The sequence below is a fragment of the Haliotis rubra genome, unplaced genomic scaffold (genome assembly GCF_003918875.1).
Source record: "Haliotis rubra isolate DU_JTF1 unplaced genomic scaffold, ASM391887v1 Scf13, whole genome shotgun sequence".
Lineage (NCBI taxonomy): Eukaryota > Metazoa > Mollusca > Gastropoda > Lepetellida > Haliotidae > Haliotis > Haliotis rubra.
Genome location: NW_025765225.1, coordinates 3,075,145 through 3,096,777, shown reverse-complemented (window position 1 = coordinate 3,096,777; position 21,633 = coordinate 3,075,145). Strand labels below are relative to the sequence as shown.

At 39.2% G+C, this 21,633-nt stretch overlaps 1 protein-coding gene across 1 annotated transcript; it reads left to right on the top strand.

Annotated features, from left to right (window-relative positions):
- The first annotated feature begins 999 nt into the window (after positions 1-999).
- On the top strand, positions 1,000-20,457 carry LOC124267226 (DNA annealing helicase and endonuclease ZRANB3-like). Its single transcript, XM_046702142.1, is given in 23 exon segments — positions 1,000-1,133; positions 5,523-5,541; positions 6,008-6,186; positions 6,761-6,995; positions 7,789-7,907; positions 8,250-8,394; positions 8,523-8,690; positions 9,228-9,395; positions 9,677-9,748; positions 10,362-10,541; positions 10,790-10,945; positions 11,535-12,231; positions 12,469-13,386; positions 13,461-13,529; positions 13,990-14,072; positions 14,686-14,816; positions 15,100-15,220; positions 17,391-17,531; positions 17,632-17,685; positions 17,687-17,776; positions 18,304-18,407; positions 18,527-18,635; positions 19,696-20,457. Coding segments are annotated over 23 exon segments (4,260 nt in total). The 5' UTR covers positions 1,000-1,023; the 3' UTR covers positions 19,888-20,457.
- Positions 20,458-21,633: the final 1,176 nt, after the last annotated feature.

Below are 21,633 nucleotides of genomic sequence, written 5' to 3'. Positions count from 1 at the left end.
CAGACATGTACCCTAAACAAAGACAAACTACAGAAACGTACCCGGTACCCTTAACGACGGACGAGTCCATATTCCGCAACCCAAAACCGAAACCATATGTAGTTGTTCCCGTTCAGCTGATTGCAAGTGGTGTACGTTGTGCACCGTGACATATTCGTTACTGTGTATGCTCTTATATAACAATATCAAATGCATCTAATACAACAGTATGACCGTTCTGATGAAGAAAACTCCACAATGCAGAATGGAATCTTCCAAGGGTACGTTTCTGTATTCTGATTTTGGCTAGGGTACATTTATACAGAAATGTACCTGGGGTACACATCTGCCAACAACGACCCCTTCAGTACTTTGTTTAAACTCTTAGGTTGAGGGTCATCTGAGAGATCAACAACATAATGCATAAGTACCTTTGTATAAAGTGTTTCAATAATTACATGCCAAATTGGCCATACTGGATTCCAAGGTGTTTAGTTATATATGAAATATGCAGGTTGCAAAACTGAAACAATGTTAAACCAGACATTGAAAACATAACAGTTTTATTTTGCCCTTGTACTAAAAAAACACAACAGCAAAATACAATGAAGCAACGACCTGGCTAGACGACTGAGAGATGGAGTTTTGTTTCCCTTTAAAAGGGGATTATTTACTGAACTATTTGGTGCCTATGTCCTGATTACATATATAAGTAGAGACATCATTAATAACAATGTGCTCCTGAAGCAGTCAACATTCACCATTACTAAACATTCACTTGTCAGCCTGTGTGAAAGATCGACATATGAGCCCGCTAACGTCACACAGTTATTTGCTTCTACAGATATAGTCACTGTTTCCGATTATCATTTACTATTTCGTATTAAAGTGGCATACCCAAGTGACATCACATCCACAATGAAATGTCTCGTTCAGATTTTCCTTTGAGGTATGCTAATCATAACGAAACATGAGAGTGACCTCCCTTTGAAATTGGCACGCCTCATGATTGCGGGAAAGATGAAGTAAACATAGAAATTAAACATGAAAGATCAGGACGACTACGTGCTGTCCAGATTACCACTGCGCCTGGTCGAACGACTAATGCCTTTCCAGAAAGATGGAGTCAAGTTTGCAGTGAAAAAACACGGAAGGTAGGTTTTTGTATCTTGACTGATCTACCTCAGTGACAGCAGAGACCATATAATATGGTCTCTGGTGACAGACAACTTTATCACTTGCATGTAGCATATGCTGTTATGCGGTCGGTATTTTCGTATTAGGTGATACACATATCACAATCACTGTCCATATGTAAATTCTATAAGATAAGATTCTTTAAGAACAATTTGGACGACTCGTACCCAGATTAGATGACCCTTACCAATCATTGTCCAATGTACTTCATGGCCGAAATTAACCGATATAGACTGTATTAATACGGAAGCGCTGAAGGGACCTCATGAAATAAAAATTATCTTGAGCGCACAAGTTAATATCTTGAGCGCTCAACTTCGTGTTTAGCATCTAATGGCATTAATGGAACGCACATTTGCTTGACTGATGGCTAAAATGTACAAACGTATATCCTTTTTGGAAGATTTCAAACGATGCAAAGTCGGAGTTAACTATAGGTGTTTATGATGAGACTATGTAAAAGTATGCAATTGTATCATGAACATTGATAATGTTTATCATGTAAACGCTCATCGCCTTTTATGCTTTGTCAATACTATTCTTTGTATCTGATTTTACCACTTTTGCTTTATTACATAAAGCAGGCCTGGGTATGTGTAATGTCATAATAAGAATTAAAACATAAACATGAGTAGGAGTTTATTGCAGGGATGAATAGTGGTTTTACTTACTTCTTATATTGGTACATTATGAACACGCGCGCAGTTTGGATAACTTGTTTTTGCTATGGCTTTATTATGTATTTATAGCATTACATGACCATGAAAAATGTAAACATTGAGTGTTATGCTTAATTATGTTAATTATAAAACTAATGTCTGATGTATTGGAAGTAAAGTCGACCACTTTCAGGAACTATAGTCTGTAGTCTTGGTTTGCATGTATCAGTAATGTTTCCTAACGTGAGTACAATGGCAGTTTAACTCTGTACAATATCATATAAAACCCGCCTGATTTATTTGATCCATTAGTATGTGCATCGATAGCATATATACCGACTTTATTTCTTACTAAAATACCGTGTTCCCGCTTCACTTCTTCCGTGATAAATCCCTTATATGTATACGTGATGTGTGTTGTAGTTTATTTAACATGTTTTAACAACACAGGAAGTTGAAGAATAAATAAGTCGATGAAGACAGTGTCCAGAGCGAAATTGAACACCATTCTGGTCCAACAACGACCGTGACAGTATCCTGTTTCACGATTAAACCGCATAGGGTACATTTTGATGCATCAACTATAACCATGTCTTTGTTCAGATCGTGGAAGTTGTCCGCAATAAAGTATGTAACATCAGCGGGCGGGGTAGCCTCGTGGTTAAAGCCGTCCGATCGCCACGCCGTCTGGGTTCGATTCCCCATATGGGTACAATGTGTGCAGTCCATTTCTCGTGTTTCCCCACGCGATATTGCTGGAATATTGCCAAAAGCCGTGTAAACCGTGACTCACTCACTCACTGTAACATCAGCAAATCTGGTATCTGGTGCGAAAAGTGGGACATACACCTCAGAATACGCCTTCAAGTGGCATGCACTATACTATACCATGATTTTGACAAGAAGATGTGTTATGTGTTTGTATTGGAACCCAAGACTGAAATAAGCATGAATCAACTCTCGCGTTCCACTCCTCCTTGCTTCCACATGAACTGCTTATGAAGCAGTGTATCTCAAGATACTAAGTTGAGCTCAACATACTAACGTGTGCTCTCAAGATACTAACTTGTATTAAGCTCAATATATTAACTTGTGCACTCAAGATAACTAACTTGTGCTACTCCAAGATATTAACTTGTAGCTACCAAGATATTAACTTAGCTCAAGATAACTAACTTGTGCGCTAAGATAACTAACTTGTGCTACCAAGATATTAACTTGTGCTTCAAGGTAACTAACTTGTGCTGCGCCATCAATATATTAACTTGTGCACTCAAGATAACTAACTTGTGCACTCAAGATAACTAACTTGTAGCTCAAGATATTAACTTGTGCTAGCCAAGATACTAACTTGTGCTAAATATATTAACTTGTGCACTCAAGATAACTAACTTGTGCTCAAGATATTAACTTGTGCGCTCAAGATATTAACTTGTGCGCTCAAGATAACTAACTTGTGCTCAAGATAACGAACTTGTGCTCAAGATATTAACTTGTGCTCAAGATAACTAACTTGTAATGGCTCAATATATTAACTTGTGCACTCAAGATAACTAACTTGTGCGCTCAAGATATTAACTTGTGCTCAAGATACTAACTTGTGCACTCAATAAGATAATTAACTTGTACTAAAGATACTAACTTCAGCGCTCAATATACTAACTTTGTAGCTCAATTTACTAACTTGTGCGCCAAGATAATTTTTATTTCATGAGGTCCCTTCAGCTTCCGTGAGTATTAAATGACAATTTGACTATAAATTAAAAGTATAATGGTAGTCGCTATGGGTGCCAGTCAAATCGCCCCAGCTACAAAATGCCCCAGCCAATTTGGTCAAAATGCCCCAGATTTTGGTCAAATCGTCCCAGGTTTAATCCAAATTGCCCCAGGTAGTCAAATGCCCCAGTGTATTTAAAATGATTAAATATATGCCATAAATGCATAGTTTTTTTTGTCAACTTCCATATTATATATACTTCAGATAATATTATATAGTAATATTTCTGATAAATTTTCAGTAAACTGATAAGAGCAAAAGTAATATTCATGTATAGACAACACTGTAATACCAATTATTTGCATGTTATTAATGCTTTTGTAAAAAATTACAAGAATAAAATGAAATGTTTGTATAGAATGTTTATTGGCCATAAATGCATAGTTTTTGTCAGCAAGTATGGTATAATACTTATCAAAACAATCTAGAGCTTTTGTTAATTAATCTTGTCAAAAGGTGAGGCCGTAAATGCACAGGTTTTCTCAACAAGTATGGTATAATGCTTATCAAAACAATCTAGAGCTTTTGTTAATTAATCTTGTCAAAAAGTGTGGATAAAAACAGGCTATTAAAACATGTTCACTAATTGACATTCAATGCTGTGTTTAGTTGAAGGAAATGTTGAGGCTCGAATGTATGAGCATTTCAGGCTATAAGAACACATTCACTAATTGACCATCAATTGACCATCACCTATCGAGATTCTAAAATGTAATTTTAAACGATTCTAATATCTACAGTCATTTTGACTTAAATTTCAGTAGCAGATTTTGTCAAATCATACATTCTTGTCTCCGACTTGAATGTAGTGACCTTAATGCGCACAAATATGAAAGCTTTTTATCTCCACTACATCATCGTGCTCTTGTGGCCATAGCTTTGAAGGTTTTGCTCACTATTTCTTTTCATGTACTCTTTACAACGATATACGTCAATATTATGTATTTTAATACCAAAGGATTTGACCTAAAATCAATTTTGTTTGGAAACCAAAGCTGCTCCTCAATAGTAAACAAAGAACTTTTAATTTCAGTGCACTCTTTTATAAATTTAACAGGCAGATTTGATCCAAAATAATTTGTTTATATGACATATACTGTTTAGCAATGATTGTCGTTATTTCTCATTTTTGCAACATTTATATATCATTCACATTGTACATTCATCATGATGTGTTTATCCTCCCTTCCATTGTATCCCTGAGCTGTATTCATATAAGCTTATACTTGTTTACCAATCCGTCCTTTCTTTGGAAATAAATATGTTTAAATCATAGTTTTTGTCAACTTCCATATTATATGCTATATATAATATTATATAGTAATATTTCTAATAAATTTTCTATTAGTAAATTGATAAGAACGAAAGTAATATTCATGTATAGACAACACTGTAATACCAATTATTTGGTAAAGAATTACAAGAGTAAAATAAAAGGTTTGTATAATATGTTTATTGGCTGTAAATAGTTTTTGGTCAACAAATGGCATTGTGTAATCATAACAAGTATGGTATAATATTTATGTATTTGTGGCATATATTTAACCAATTTAAATACATTGGGGCATTTTGACTACCCCTTGGGGCAATTTGACCAAACCTGGGGCGATTTGACTGGCACCCGTCGCTATTTTAATACAGGTAATTGATGCAGTTTATGAACAACTAGTCCAGTGGCTGAATGGTTTATTATTCCTTGACTGGTAATAATGTCTCTGTAGACACTGTAGTCATGTAACTTGAGTCCATCTGTTTTCAGTGATTAATATTCTTTTCTGTTACTTAGTTGAGCATGTTTTACAGATCAATATCTTATATTGTTTTGATAGTGTATGGACAAATGTTAACATCAGGCTGTGTTTTCCTGTTTGTTTTGAGCCAAATCGAAATGAATGTTACTTTTATTTCAGATGCTTGATTGCAGATGAGGTGAGCAACAGTAAAACTGTCCACGTGTGTGTGCTTCTGTGTGTGTGTGTGTGCATTAGTGTGTGTGCTTCTGTGTGTGTGAGTGAGAGTGCATGTGTGCATGTAGAGTGCGTTAGTGTGTGTGCTTCTGTGTGTGAGTGCTGTGTGTGTGTGTGTGTTAGTGTGTGCGTGTGAGTGCATTAGTGTGTGTATTGGTGTGTGTGCTTCTCTGTGTGTGAATGTGTTACTGTGTGTGCTTCTGCATAGTAAGTCTGTGTGATGTGTGTGCTTCTGTGTGTGTTGAGTGTAAGGTGATTGTAAGGTGATTGGGGTATATTGTTCCAGAATTTTAATTGATACTGTATGTCGGGACCTTTGACTTATCATCATCTAACATTCAGTCTGTTACAAATACCTATTCATTATCAATTTGAAAGATAAATGAGATTGTTTTGATTGTCTACACTTGACCTGACTACACACACAGATGGGCCTGGGGAAGACTCTACAGGCAATATCTGTAGCCTACTACTACCACTGTGAGTGGCCTCTGCTGATTATTGTGCCATCCTCCCTGCGGTTCTGCTGGATAGAGGAACTAGAAAAATGGTTGCCTGATTTACACCCCAACGATATCAACCTCATCAGAGGAGGGACTGATGCAAGGTGAATTGTAGTGATGGAATTTTGTTGACATATATTCAAAATACGATTGATTATGCTCAACTATAATTAGGCAATGTTTACATGACGCACAATTGGCAGAGTATATATAGCCATACACATGACAAATGGAATGGTTCCTGTAATTTTTACGCTTCGAGAAAGAGGATTCATTTACAAATTCTTGGAAACGATCATTTTCAGTGTGCTCAAAGTGAAATCAATTCTGGCAGCTATGTTGATGCATTGTTCTCTCTTTTTGTGTGTTGTCATTTGCAGGCATGATAAGACGCAAGAGTCATGGTAAAATACATTTATATGATATTGTGGAAACAGATGAACATTAATTACAAATATTTTACCTATGTACACAATTACCATTGTGGCCATATATAACTCCTTCATAGTGTATGAGGTTAATCATTTTTTGGAGAGGGCTACTTCAGTTGTGAAACACTTGTGCTCATTCCATGTCTTCGGAAAGATGGAAATAGTTAATAAACCATTTGTACTTGGCACATGCTAAAATATTATTTCCCCCAACTGTGAACTATATTTTGTATACATTCAACATCAGTGGCATAGCGAACTCTCGAGTCAGCATCGTGACCTATGGGCTGCTGAGTAAACAGACGAGCAGCATCGTCCGTGAGGCCCTCACCAATCAACATTTCAAGGTGATTGTTTGTGATGAGTCTCATTACATCAAGAACAGCCGGACTGCTTCATCTAAAGCTGTTGTTCCGCTCATCAAAGCTGCCTGCCGACGCATTCTGTTGTCTGGGACCCCAGCACTGGCCAAACCTGTGGAGGTAAACAGCTAACGGTTATATATCAGTATAAACCTTTCAGCTTCAGAATTACTTGAATACTGCTGAGTCAAGTACCCACAGTACCTGTCAAAGTGAAAGACCAGGAATATAAAATATGGCTCCATGGGACTCATTTGGTTATTTAGGGTCAGTCACTTGCAATCTGACACAATCATTGAGAAGTTGTAATGTCCAACACTGCTGACAATGTATTTTAAGATGTTATTCAGTATGTAGGGCTTACAGACAAAAGGTATATGCATACATGTATATCTATTGTAAACATTAAAACATAAAGTTTATTAACTTAATACTTTACGATGAAATCTAACAATACTGATAATTAATTTCTCAAGCACTTAGTATCTTTCAACAGGCGCTATGACAAGAACCTGTTATCTTATGTAATATCAATCTATTCATAATAGCGTCAGCGTTACTTATTACAAATCAGCACTTATGAACTGTTGGTTTCCCCTGTAAGTTTCCACCTTTGTTATCTTATCACTTGATTGTTCTTACAGGTACATATTTAGTTGTTGTATCCTAGTATCCTAGGATGAAGAATATGCTTTGAAATGTCTTCCTCATAATAAATAAAGAAGCTGACATCCCTGAATTATCTCCCTTATGTGTATCATTTCCAACGTCATGAAGCTGTAGATACACAAGGTTGTCACCATGGCCTATAAATGATCTATATTTGTCATTACGAGTGCCCTAAACACACATGTATTCACTGGTTATTGCCTAGAACCTGTAGTGCAGCAGTATTTATTCCACACCATTCCAGCTGTTCCCCCAGATTGATGCTTTGAAGCCGGGGGAGTTTGGGTCATGGTGGCAGTTTACAGCCCGCTACTGTGATGCTAGGATGGAATGGATTGGCAGGCAGAAAATGAGGAAGGTTGAGTAAGTGTGTGTCAGTAAAAAAAATACATATTGCAGTTAGGTGATGAGGACCATTCTAAAGTCGATATTTCTAACTTTATCAGTTAACATCATTTAATTGATAGAAGAATTGATGCAATGTGTGTGACTGTATTGCACCCCTCTGCTCAATGGTGCAAATGCTCAATGGTGCAGAGTTGTATCCCTTGCAGGATGTTCTGTAATTGTGATTTGTTTGTCTGTTAGCGCCATACCAATAGCATCAGTTACTAAGGGCTTTACTCCATGAATAGGCTGATGCTGTGATAGAACTGAAATACTGTTAACAAACAGTATTAAACTCAACTCACTCACTCATTCCAGTGGTGCAAGTAACCTAGAGGAGCTCCAGGAGAAGCTGAGCAGGTCGGTGATGATCCGGCGAGAGAAGAGCGAGGTCCTCAAACAGCTGCCTCCCAAACAGAGGCAGAAGGTGCTCTTTGAACTGAAAGACTCCAGCCAGAAGAAGGTAAATTGGTGTTGTACATACGAGAAAGAAGGAAAAATTTATGTTCTTCCATCAATACAAGAAATAATGATTTTATTTGCTTTCATCATTGGAGGAAATAATGAATCAATTTTCTTTCAACAATGCAGGAAATAATGAATCTGTTTGAGGAACTGAGGCCGATGTTGCAGAGGAACACTAACATGACAAGCCTCAGTCTAGATGCTGCTACTCAGGAGTCTGAGGACATCAGCGGGGAATCCCTGCATCGACTTTCTCTCATATCCAAGCTGTACAGACTGAGCGGAGAAGCTAAGGTAGGTAACTCTTGTATTGGAATGGATGCAAACTGGCCCGAAGCCTGTAATTCACAGTATTTGACAATAACAGACTGGCTGTCATTGACCCACCTGTTATAGAAATGTTGTCTGACATGGGGTACCAGAGTTGTGTGGGGGGATGGGGTAGCCTAGTGGTTAAAGAGTCTGCTCGTCACGCTGAAGACCTGGGTTCGATTCCCCACATGGGTACAATGTGTGAAGGGTGTCCCCATCCATGATATTGCTGAAATATTGCTAAGAGTGGCGTAAAAAACCTACTCACTCACTCCAGAGCTGCATCACTTGGGCATACCTGAAAACTTTCAATGTGGGTTTGAAACCCTGTTTGCCCCATGCTCATGGGTTTCAAATGTTTTTTAAATGTCTAAAAATAATTCCTCCCGCACGCTGCCACACAATGATATAAGTGTGATACTGTTCAGAGTGGAATTAAACCCATCTCAGTCACTCACTGATAGGATTATATTGATCATAACACAACAACTATCTCACTCACTCACTCACTCTTGTCAGATTGGTCCAGTCAAGGAATACCTGGAAATGCTGTGTGATAACTCATCACTCAAGTTCCTCATATTTGCCTACCACCACGTCATGATGAACGGTATCCAGCAAACGCTCTGGGATAAGAAGATCAAATTCATCCGTATAGATGGCAGTGTTAAGCCAGATGACAGGCTGGTTAGACTATTTTCATTGATCTTGTATTTTAACTGAATGTTTTGATCGAACTAATCACTTTATTGTATTATTTCTAAAGAAACAATATGTTCCACAATGAACATGACTGAATTGATTTCATGGCACTGCTGTCAAAGTGACGTGATGAATGTGAGCAACACTGAGCTAAAACGATGATTATGTATGTGCCTGATAGGCTGGGGAGAGAAAGTGTCAGATATTTGATCCTGATTTGTTGCCAATCATTGCTTTTGACTGATTTTTCCATCCACCATTTACAGATGTACGTCCAGCAGTTTCAGTCAGATCCAGACACAAAGGTGGCCGTCTTGAGTATCCTAGCAGCAGGAGTGGTAAGCAGTGGTTAACGGCTCCGTATGCACTGGTTTGTATAGGTTGCCCTAATGCTTCACAACCCAATGTTCTAATTGCGTAGATCGATGCTCATGCTGTTGATCACTGGATTATCTGGTCCAGACCTTATTATTTACAGACCGAATATTGCTGGAATATTGCTGAGTGCGTGTAAAACTAAACTCACTCCCAGGACTGACCCCTTAGGGACTGACCACTGTTGTTGTTGTTATGTCCGTATGCCATGCTGGTTGTGTTTGCCGAGATGTACTGGACACCTGTTGTGACCTGTTGTTATTTCTGTATGTCTCCAGGGACTGACCCTTACCGCAGCCAAGCTGGTTGTGTTTGCCGAGATGTACTGGACACCTGTTGTGATCTGTTGTATTGTCGTATGTCTCCAGGGACTGACCCTTACCGCAGCCAAGCTGGTTGTGTTTCAAGCTGGACACCTTTGTGTTTGCCGAGATGTACTGGACACCTGTTGTGATCTGTTGTATTGTCGTATGTCTCTGTCTCCAGGGACTCACCCTTACCGCAGCCAAGCTGTTTGTGTTTGCCGAGATGTACTGGACACCTGTTGTGATCTGTTGTTATGTCGTATGTCTCCAGGGACTGACCCTTACAGCAGCCAAGCTGGTTGTGTTTGCTGAGATGTACTGGACACCTGGTGTCATGGTTCAGTGTGAGGATCGTGCTCATCGAATTGGGCAAACAGCAAGTCTACCTGTACATTACCTGGTTGCCAAGGGAACAATGGATGAATGGGTTTGGGGCACTGTGTGTAAAAAGGTAAGACACATATTTTAATATAAAACACAAACTAAGGTGAGGCATTGAAAGGAGTGTTTAGATGGTATCATTATCCTATTTTAGGATTTTCAAAACGTTTTCTTGGAAGACTAGAAGCTTTCTATACAGAATCTATAAAAATTCAATACATTCCATGGAACAAAGTCAAATTCTCAATATCCACCACCAGCTTGAATGAATCTTTAAAATGAGGCCAGAGTGACCGTCTGTTGTCCTGATCCCTGTAGACACTGGTCACCAGCACAGCATTGAGTGGTCAGCGGCGGAATCTGGAGGCTGAGAAGGGAGACGATCATCAGGTTGAGTTGCTGTCTAATGCTGATGCATGGGTCCCAACCGAGCAGACGGACATGGATTTAACATCTTTCTTTCAGTCACAAAAGGTATCTCACATTGTGTTTAGGTTAATCATATGAAGGTGTTAAGTGTTTTTCAAACAATTGTCAGACAATCAATTGTGAGTGTGTGCTGCAAGCTGACCCTTTTCATTGTTATCAATATTTATCAGAACATTTATATTTTATTCTCATTTACAGATTTTAAGAATACATACCAGTCACCTTGGCAAATTGAACCATGAGTAATTTTGATCAGCTATGATAAATAAATATCAGAACAATTTATTCTTACGAAATTATCAAGTTAAGTTGGGGTTTTCTACATTGTGCAAACCAGTTATCATGGAGGAATATGACGTTGTAATTGTTCCTAGATTTTCTACATTCCAGAGTCTGGCCTACAACTGTGAAAGTTCATGCACAGAGTTTGTGCTTTGTAAAATGACTGATTATTACAATTTTAATAAACATTATTTGTGTTCAGGTTTGTGGTTGTTTGGGAGTTTTTGATGCCAATGATATCTAGACTAAAATAGCTAAATAGCTAAATAGACTAAAATAGCTAAAATTGTGGTTCAGTATCACATGGACCAGCAAAGTCTTCTGTACTTTCAGTTGCTTTTTGTTTTATCAGCCAACAGATCAAAGATCAATACTGGAGTTTTTTACACCTCCTTCAGCAAAGAACAGAAGTAAGACCTTGGATGAGACACCTGGAAAAAAGAGACCCCATGATGATGAAGAAGCACCAGGTCTGCTTTGTAAGAAGCAGAAGTTTAACAACCAAGAACAAATCTCAGAGGGAAGACTGACAGGGGAGATAATTCTCCTGGACAGTGAAGAGGAAGGGGAACAATTCCAAACAGAGAAGAAAAGGAAAAACAGAACAGATGGAAGGGAAAGAGGTCAGCCTCTTGATGACTGTAACAGAGACTTAATCCCATCAACCCCTTCTGGTAAGGAACTGACTGACGAGGTTGAAAACGTGTCTGATAGCCAAACACTTTGTACAACACCCACCAATCCAAGGAGTGTAAAAAATGCATTCCATATTCTGAAAACAGCATCAGCTGGAAAGAAAAGAGACAGTATCTTGAGAAGACACGAGGACACAGGTTCATTAAGGTGTGAAGAGTCCAGTAAGTGGCCATGTAGTGCTTGTACATTCTTAAACCATGCTGGTATGTCTCGCTGTGAAATTTGTGACACACCAGGAAAGGCCAAAGATGTCATTAGGTCAAATTCATGTAAGTCCCAAACAGAAGAAGATTTGATCCCAAGCAGTCCATTGTTTGGTAAGAAGCAGAAAAGATACCTCGAATGTCGTGAAAGTTGATACGGAACACTCTATGTTGAATGATGATGAGACTGGAACAATGGCGGGTATAGCTGACCTTGACGTATCAAGCAGATCCTCCACTCAGACAGTAGACGCTGATCATGTCTGTCGTGATGGAGCAACTGGAAATGGTGTAAGTGTAGACTCTGGGATGGAGAGAAGAGTAAGTCTGTTGTACTTGATGAATCTCCACCCTCTTGTGTCTCTGTTGAGAAGTTTCCTTTGGAAGATCGTGCTGAAAGTTCTGACATACATGGTGTGGAAATTGATATGGGACTCAGTGATTCAAGCTTGTCTGGGGATGACTTTATCAGTGGAGCAACAGCTACTCCCAAACAGAGGAAGAGGAAGTGCTTTAAGATCCACTCTGATAGTGAGGAAGAAATATCTGACAGACCCAAGTCTGGTAATAAGGAAGACGTTTCATGCAAAGTGACCAACCAGTGTGTGTCTATTCCAATAGGTCATGACGAAGGATGTATGTCTGCCCCAGTGGGTCATGATGAAGAATGTATATCTACCCCAGTTGGTCATGACAACCGATGTATATCTACCCCAGTGGGATGTGATAACCGATGTATATCTACCCCAGTGGGTCGTAATAACCAGTGTTTGAAACCCCTAGTTGGTCATGATGACCAGTGTGTGTCTACTCCATTGAGTCATGATGGCCGATGTGTTACCTCCTCGTGGGAGCTCATGCCTTGTGACAGCCCCTGCTTCAGCTTGGTTCTAGATTCCTCTGATGATCAGTCGGATGAGAGTATGAGTAACATGGAGAGTAGAGGAGCTAGAGAGTCAGGACACAAACATACCCACATTGCCTTAAGTAAAGACAGCCCTTGTTTCAGTCTGAACCTAGACGCATCTGATGATGAGTCCAACGAGAGTGGGGTGGAAATTGCTGAACCTCGAAACCTAGGAGATCATCAGATTCCGGTGGCATCAACTACAGACACCTCACAAGCAAACTCTCATGTTAATGACAGTGATTGTAATTTTAATCATTTGCCAGAAGATCCAGATCTCCAGGCTTCAGTGCTAGATGATGAACAAAGACTACCAGCCCTGGATCTTTCCAAAAGAAGAAGAAGCAGAGAGTCTCCTGTGTTGAGGAAAACATCCTCCAGCCGTCTGCTTTCAGAAAGTAACAAGTCACTGGAAGAATCTGCTGACAGGTCCAGCTCTGATTCTAGGCACCAGAGTTGTAGAACTCCCGAGATGACAGCTCCTCCCACAGTGTCGGTCCAAACGACATCAGGACTCCTGGGAAACACATCTCACCTGATGGTAGGACAGATATCCATACAGAACAAAAATTTGTTGAATTTTTAATTGGTTTCAGTAGCAGAAAGGCAGAGTAATCAGTTAAAAGTCTAACTCAACAAAGTGTATAGAAAATGAAACGTGTCCTCTGACAAAATAAATTAGAATAGTTCAATTTGTTTCAAATATTGCTTTCCAAATTCCTTCTGTTTTGATAAACAATAATGTACACAAACTAATGTGTGGTTAAGATCAGTAACCTTTTACAGTGAAATGTAAGACCTTCCATCAACTTTGGAAATGCAATGAATAACTAGTAGCCACAACAATTCATGTGCATCTTTGCATGTGCAGTTTCAGTTTTTCACTGTTTGTTACAGTAAACAGGGTCAACAGTTTAAAACATTTATGTAAGCAATACAAAGCAGTACATATCTAGGAAGGATGATGTACCCGTTATGCTACCCAGATTTCCGTGACACAGGAGCAGGTGCCCCCACACAAGTGTTCCCCGGCTTCCTCTACTGCTGCAGCTTCTACACAGGCCGCGTTTACCTCTTTAAGCAGGTCAGTCCTGCTACAGTTAACTCTATAGTGCTAGGGGCATGGATGGCCCAGTGGTTCACAGACACAATTTGCTGTGCAGAGTTGCATCCCTTGCTTAAAAACCTAGAGCCCAGGACATAGGTCTGAATCCTGGTTCAAACATGATTGTATTTCTAGATTTGTCAGTTTGTATCTGCACTCGTGGGTTTCAACAAGGTGGTCTAAGACCAACTGATTTGGAATTACTGCCCACATTAAGCAGAAATGATGTAATGGAACTGAAATACTTCTCAAAGCAGCTCATGAGTTTGCAATATCTGCAAATGATGTGTTTACTGTAACATAAATCTAATTTCTAAGAATTGGAAATTATTACTTTTGTATATTTTTGTTTCTATATTCAGGTACATATCTTATTTATAGGTTCCTGTGAACAATTATTATATTCAATATCTCTGTAGGATTCTGGTATTTCAATATATATAAATCTATAACAGTAGGATAAAATCATGACTGACCTGGCCCTGGCAGGAGTATGCATAATAGTGACAATAGTGTGTTTAGGAGATGCATGCAATGTAGAACGTTATACCAGCTGAAATCATGCTCGTGTGTTCTACTGTGTTTGTGCCAGGATGGGGACCCACTCAATGAGAACTTCCTGCCCCTGGATGTAGAGATGGGGAACACTGAACAACTTCCAGCTGTACTTCATCACCATGGCAACTTGCGATTGGTGCAAAAGTTTGTCAGGGAATGGAATAGGTCTGTTATATCTAAAACTTAAGTGTAATGAAGTATTTGAGATTTTACATATATTTTAGATCTGTAGTCATAGCAGCTAATCTTTAGATCCTATTTATGCTATAAACAATTACATATGTTTTTTATTTGAAATTAAAATAGATTTAAGCCAAGGGGTCTTTATCAAATTAATATCAGGTTAGGCTTAACATTAAAAGTCTGTATCAAAATCCCTTGGGTCCTGAAACCCCCTATTGATTTCTAACAATGTATAATTTATAATAATGGGTATTTTCATCCCTAGTTTGACGGAGACCAAAAAGCGTCTGATCGTGAAACAAGGAATGTTGTTCAGCAGCCCCCTGGTGGCTTACGAGGAGGTCCGTTCTGGCAAGGTCAGCAATACACAGCGACACAAAACCAAGGTGAGACCAACATGGCAGCAGCAACCTCATATTTCCTAGGTTCAAGTTTGTGTCATTATTGTGTTCTGAGATGCAACAGCTTCTCTGCATCGCTTCCTGTTCAGGATCTGACGGTCAGAGGTAATATATATAATAATTTAAGAGCATTTGTTTTGACGACAATATCATATACGGAGCTTTCTATATTATGTGTTTAGTCATAATATACAATATTCATGAAACATTAGAAACTAGAATATTAAAGTCAGGATAAGTATCAATGATATTTTAATCCAAAAAATACATAATTGGAATTTGCTTAATGTGAAAAAGCACCAGAACTTCTTTTTTATTCTCTCTCAATATAAGAATAATTTTCAAACTACAATCGGGGCGGTGGGGTTGCCTAATGGTTGAGGCATCCGCTCATTATGCTGAAGGCCCGGGTTCGATTCCCCACATGGGTACAATGTGTGAAGCCCATTTCTCATGTCCCTGTCGTGATATTGCTGGAATATTGCTAAAAGCGGCCCAACTCACTCAAACTACAATCATCGAGATCAGTACAAAAACAAACAAACGAAAAAGAAAAAAATAGAACCTTTGTCTTTCCTTGTCATATAGCATACTTGTTCATGACCTGACAACCTTGTAACTCAGGTCACTGATATACAACTTATCTGACAATCTATATATTCCAATGTTATCGTCTCAGGTGAAGATATAGCTGCATATCAACACACTTTCTAATCTCCACCATGTAGAGATCACTGACATGACCTGGCTTTTAGTGTAAAAAGGGCTTGTGTATGCTTGGCAACACGCACAAGGTCATGCACTGTATCATTCGACATAGTTGTCACATTACCAATGCTTGGTATCCGTGAAGATCTGGGTTAGAATTGGTCTTCAGTAACCCATGCTTGTCATAAAAGGCGACTAATGAGAATAGGTGGTCAGGCTTGCTGATTTGGTTTACACATGACATTGTATCTGATTGTGTAGATTGATGCTCATGCTGTTGATCTCTGAATTGTCTGGTCCAGACTCAGTTAATTACAGACCGCCAATACAATGTATATTGCTAGAATATTGCTGAGTCCGGTGTTCATCAACAAAACAAACAAACCAATGCTTGGATTCAAGACATTAAATTGATGGAGATATAAATATATATATATATATATATATATATATATAATGTAAAATTCCAAAAACTTTGTATATTTATAAAACTTTGAATTATTGAACACCTCCTCACACTTGTATAAATGCCTCTCACTCATTCTGTTCATCAGTTGCTTGATAACACTGTAAAGAAATTGTTCATCCATAGATTGTTATCCTTCCTTACTGGTCCAACTTATAAATGCCTCTCACAGAAGTTTGGTAATGAATGCTTGATACCAAACTGATATCACCTTTCTTTACTGAGTGAGTGAGTGAGTGAGTTTAGATTTACGTCGCACTCAGCACTCAATATTATGTCGGCGGTCTGTAAATAATCGAGTCTGGACCAGACAACAGCCTGACCACCTGATCCCGTTAATCGCCTCTTACAACAAGCATGGGTTACTGAAGATCAATTCTAACCTGGACCCTCATGGGGAACCTTTCTTTAAGTGTGCTATAACAGAGCTGAGATATTCTCAACTCATATTACCCAGGATGATATGGGGTATTGTCCAACTCGAGATAGGCTATCTGCCCAACTTGTCCTCTGAAATCACTACATGGATTGTATGCCTTGAGTAAGCCTGGCCCTCAATAAATAATTTTGAGCTAATAAATCAACAGCATATAACTTAAATTGATTACCTCAAACTATTTAACTGGTACAAGTATTAAATGTTGTGCACGTCCATAATGAGTGAGTCAGTCAGTCAGTGAGTCAGTGAGTTAAGATTTAAAGTCACATCGGCAATATTTCAGCCATATCATGACTAAAACTAGTTCTAAATTCATAATACATACATATAATATATAAAACCCTGTCAGCAAAGGACAGTAAAACCACTAGATTATCACAGATTGAGTTAAAACTAGCTAGCATATATCTTTAAAAGTACAAAACTATTTTTGGACAATACAATGTAAAAATGGGCTTTAGATTGCCAACAACTGAAGGTAGATCACCATACTAGGAACACGTCCATAATGACTTATCACTTTGTCCGTCCCTCCCCTACAGGATGATGCAGCAATGCTGGCACAGAAGGCAGCAGTGGAAGTGAGTGGGACTGTCAGGCTTATATCAAAGAAAGGCCAGACAGGAAGTCAGGGGTCACAAGACAACACACAGCAGACGCACAATACTAAAGGAGTGTTACAGGTATGATATTGAGTTTTGGTAAAGGTAGGCAGAGTTGGTGAAGTTATGAGGCAACCATATTTGGTTGAATTCATCCTCCTACTTTCCCTCTGTCACACAGGCTGTCACATCAGAAGGTGTTCCACTGTGTCTTAACTGTCAGCAGCCGTATCGGGAACCCTCTCCTGGACAAGTCAACTGTCACAGATGAGAAGAATGCTTGGAATACTCGTTTCTGTTCCTCAAAATGCATGGACCAGTACTGGGTAAGTTGGATTACTGGGTCATGACCAGGAAGTTGCATCATTCGCAACATTGCTTAAAATTGGCACAGTACTGGGATTGCTGGATTACTGGATACATTTCCTTGGGCAGTGTAAAAAGTGTTTTTCAAACACTGAATAAGTCTATATTTCAGTAGATAGGTGAATCTAACTGTAGGATGTAAAATAGTCTTCATATCTGCTGGTGGGTGTATCTGTCTGTGAATATATCTGTCTGTAGACTCTAAAACTGTTTTCAAGTCTGCTCACCCATGAAGATCCGGGTTAGAATTGGTCTTCAGCAACCTATGCTTGTCCTAAGAGGCAACTAACGGGATCAGGTGGTCAGGCTCACTATCTTGGTTGACACATATCATTGTATCCCAATGTGTAGATCAATGCTAGTGCTGTTGATCATTGGCTTGTCTGGTCCAGAAACGGATATTAACAGACTGCCATGAACATTAATCATGTCTGCTTATGGGTGTATCTGTCAGTATATCTGTCTGTACGAGTGTTCTGTGTTTCAGATGCAGACCCACAGTAGCTACTGCCGAGACAAAGTGTATGAAGTGGAACATGGCATCTGTCAAATCTGCAAATATGATGCTCATTCCTTCTACATCCAAGTCAAGTAAGGCACAGAGTTGGTCAGTTTGTACAACAGACTAACTTACAACATATTCATTTGAAGTGCAACATTGTCCAAGTTACTGTCTAATCTCTACAAGTAACCCGACTCATCTATTGCAGGAACACCCAGGACGTACAGAAGCGAGCCAGACTGCTGTCAGAGGGCAAGTATTCAACTCTCAAAGCCAAGCAGAAGGAAAGCATGGTGCGGAAACCAGTCGAGGGACAGGTCAGTTGGTCACCAGTAGGTGCTCGAATACAAATAAACTGGATATTGATATGACAAAATCACTACTGATATTTATTATCGATTGAGTTTCATGGCATTGTTTGCTTCTTGTTTGACCATCTATGTGTTGCGTGGGTTAAACTATTTGTATTACTGAATATTGTTTATCATATGGTGGTATGGCCTTATTCCCTATCAACGAAAGATGGTCATGAATGCTATGTCAACCCGTGACAGAAGCAAGGAGGAGAGATTGTTTCCAACTGAATCATTCAGATTCAAAATACCACTGGAATGCGAAAGACAAGATGGATTTGGTTTGTTGTTTAACACCCCACTCAGCAATATTCCAGCTATATGACAGCTGTCTGTAAATAATCGAGTCTGGACCAGATAATCCAGTGATCAACAGCATGAGCATTGATCTACACAATTGGGATACGATGACATGTTTTGTCAACCAAGACATTGAACTGTGATGCATTAGGGCAGCCTTTACAAGCCCTATACCACCCGATCTCGTTAGTCGCCTCTTACAACAAGCATGGGTTGCTGAAACCAATTCTAACCCGTACAAGATGGAAGCAACATATATATGATGGTGAAAGTGTGCTAGAAACTCACAGACAAAACAGTTCCTCTCTCTCTCTCTCCTTCCCTAAAAAAAAAAGTACTGTCAGAGAAGAGTGTTAGCATGTATCTAGCAGAAGCAGTCAAGGGAGGATTCTAACTGGTTTTCCCCCAGTTCTGAGTTTGAAGACTATAGCATCCGCATCAACTGGTTCCAGTATGCAAGTGTGCTTGTAGGATGTAGTTTGGGATGAATAAAACTGGTCTTGGAAGTACATTTCTTATTTGAAAGTACTTAAAAAGTGTCTGCTTCAGTTAGACCTTAACAAACATTAACTACTCTTGCAATGAATGTGGATATGCTCTATTAAGTTGGTTGTCACACTAACCATTGATCCCAGAGGTAAAGCAATGTCACTGTGAAAACTTGATAATATCTGTTTTTGTTGATTGAAATACTTTCATGACTTGTTCACATGTTTTGGTTCAGTTTTGGCATGTTGACCACATCACCCCCGTGTGGGAGGGTGGCGGCATGTGCGACATTGACAACATGAGGACACTCTGTGTGGTGTGTCACCAAAAGGTCACTGCGGGTCAGGCCAGGAAGAGGGCAGTGGTCAGACGTCTACAAGGAGCTAGGGCTGGGGGTGATATCACAGCCTTCTTCCAGAAGACATGACAGTCAACTGTTGGACATTTTGTTCACTGTCTGGATTCAATGGTGAATGTTTTTAAGGAACTGGAGCTGATATAACAGCTTTCTTCCAGAAGTCTTGACAGTCCACTGGTGCATAATGTGTCTGTTGTGTTCAAAAGTAATGGTCAAACGTCAAACAGAGCTGATTTCACAATCTTCTTCTGGAAGTCTTGACAGTTCACTGGTGGACATTTTGTTTATCGTCTGGATTCAATGGTGAAATGTCTATAAGGAACTGGAGCTGATATGACAGCTTTCTTCCAGAAGTCTTGACAGTCCACTTGGGGAAAAAAAGGTCTATAGGGAATCGTCTATAGAGAACTTAGGCTGATATTGCAGACTTTTACTCAGCCATCGTGTGGACATTGTGAAACATTTACACCATGTTATGGGTTCAAGTATCCCCAGACATCAAAAGTTTGCAAACCATTGCCCTTACAGCGGAGATATGATGTATAAACATTCTACACAATCAGGTATTATATTGTATCTGCTAAAACATTTCTGTATCTGTGAGATCAATGAACCCAAAATTGAAATAAACTGATATTCTCAGAATTGTTTATGATATATGAATATGTAACAGATGGATGTATAGGGACATTATATTATTGGAATTCATTACAAACACAAAGCCAGATCCTATTGTTCATACAGATGTCATCGGTTCTCTGTATGTCTATAGAGCAGGAAACACACCTATTCCCATATGACACACAACTACAAGAACATGCAGACATAGAACGAGGCAGATCTGTACAAGGAAAAGCCTTTCTGTGGAGCTGTGAATACCACTTTTACAATTATTGTAAATGCTTCTCATGTAAAGCTCCTGTGAGCAGCATAGCTGGAATTATGTGCTGTATATATTTAGTAGTTGTGAAAGTAGTAGTAGCAGCTGCTTCAGTAGTAGTAGGTGGTGCAGTACTAGTATTAGTAGTAGTGGTAGTAGTAGTAGTAGTTGTAGTTGGTGGTGCAGTAGAAGTAGTATCTGCAGTAGTAGTAGTAGCAGCAGTTGGTCCCAAGCACCAAATCCACATTTTTCAGATTTGACTTTAGTCTGATAATTAATGTCAACATCCTAAGTGATATGGTATCCATGTAACAAGATACGTGTTGACACTAATCAAGATGACCTTTATCGTCACTGATAAAGTGTCAGCAGGTTAGGGGAGATAACTGCTATCAATTAGGTCACACTGAATTCCAACATGGTCGTGGATAAGGTGTCTATCATGTGCTTTTCATCAGTAACCTTGAATGAAGCACAACTGATACATTCAGCTTAAAAGGTCAGTGACACTGTCACCTTGCTGGAATCTTTTGCTGGTCATAGAGATGACTAGATTAGATTAGCTGGTGATGCTGAAAGACACACTGCCATAATGGATCATGTTTGCAGTCAGTTGTTTGCCAGGTTGAGACTTACTAACAAGAAGCTGGAAGATCACTTTGTGTGAAGAATCCCTGGGTGGTGTTGAACAAAACAACCTTAACACTAAGAATACCTTAAATTTTTAAACTTATCCTATCTCACGGTATGCACCTCTCTTCTCTACGACCATGTGTGGAAACGTGCTGTAGGCTAAGTTGAATCAAATCTTACTGGCCTCTGACCCACCCTGACCTCTGACCCACTCCGACATCAGCACCTGTCAATCAACTCCGTAAGCGTGCAGCTCGCTCAGATGATTGTTTGATTGTGTTTCTACAATGGGAAAATCGAAT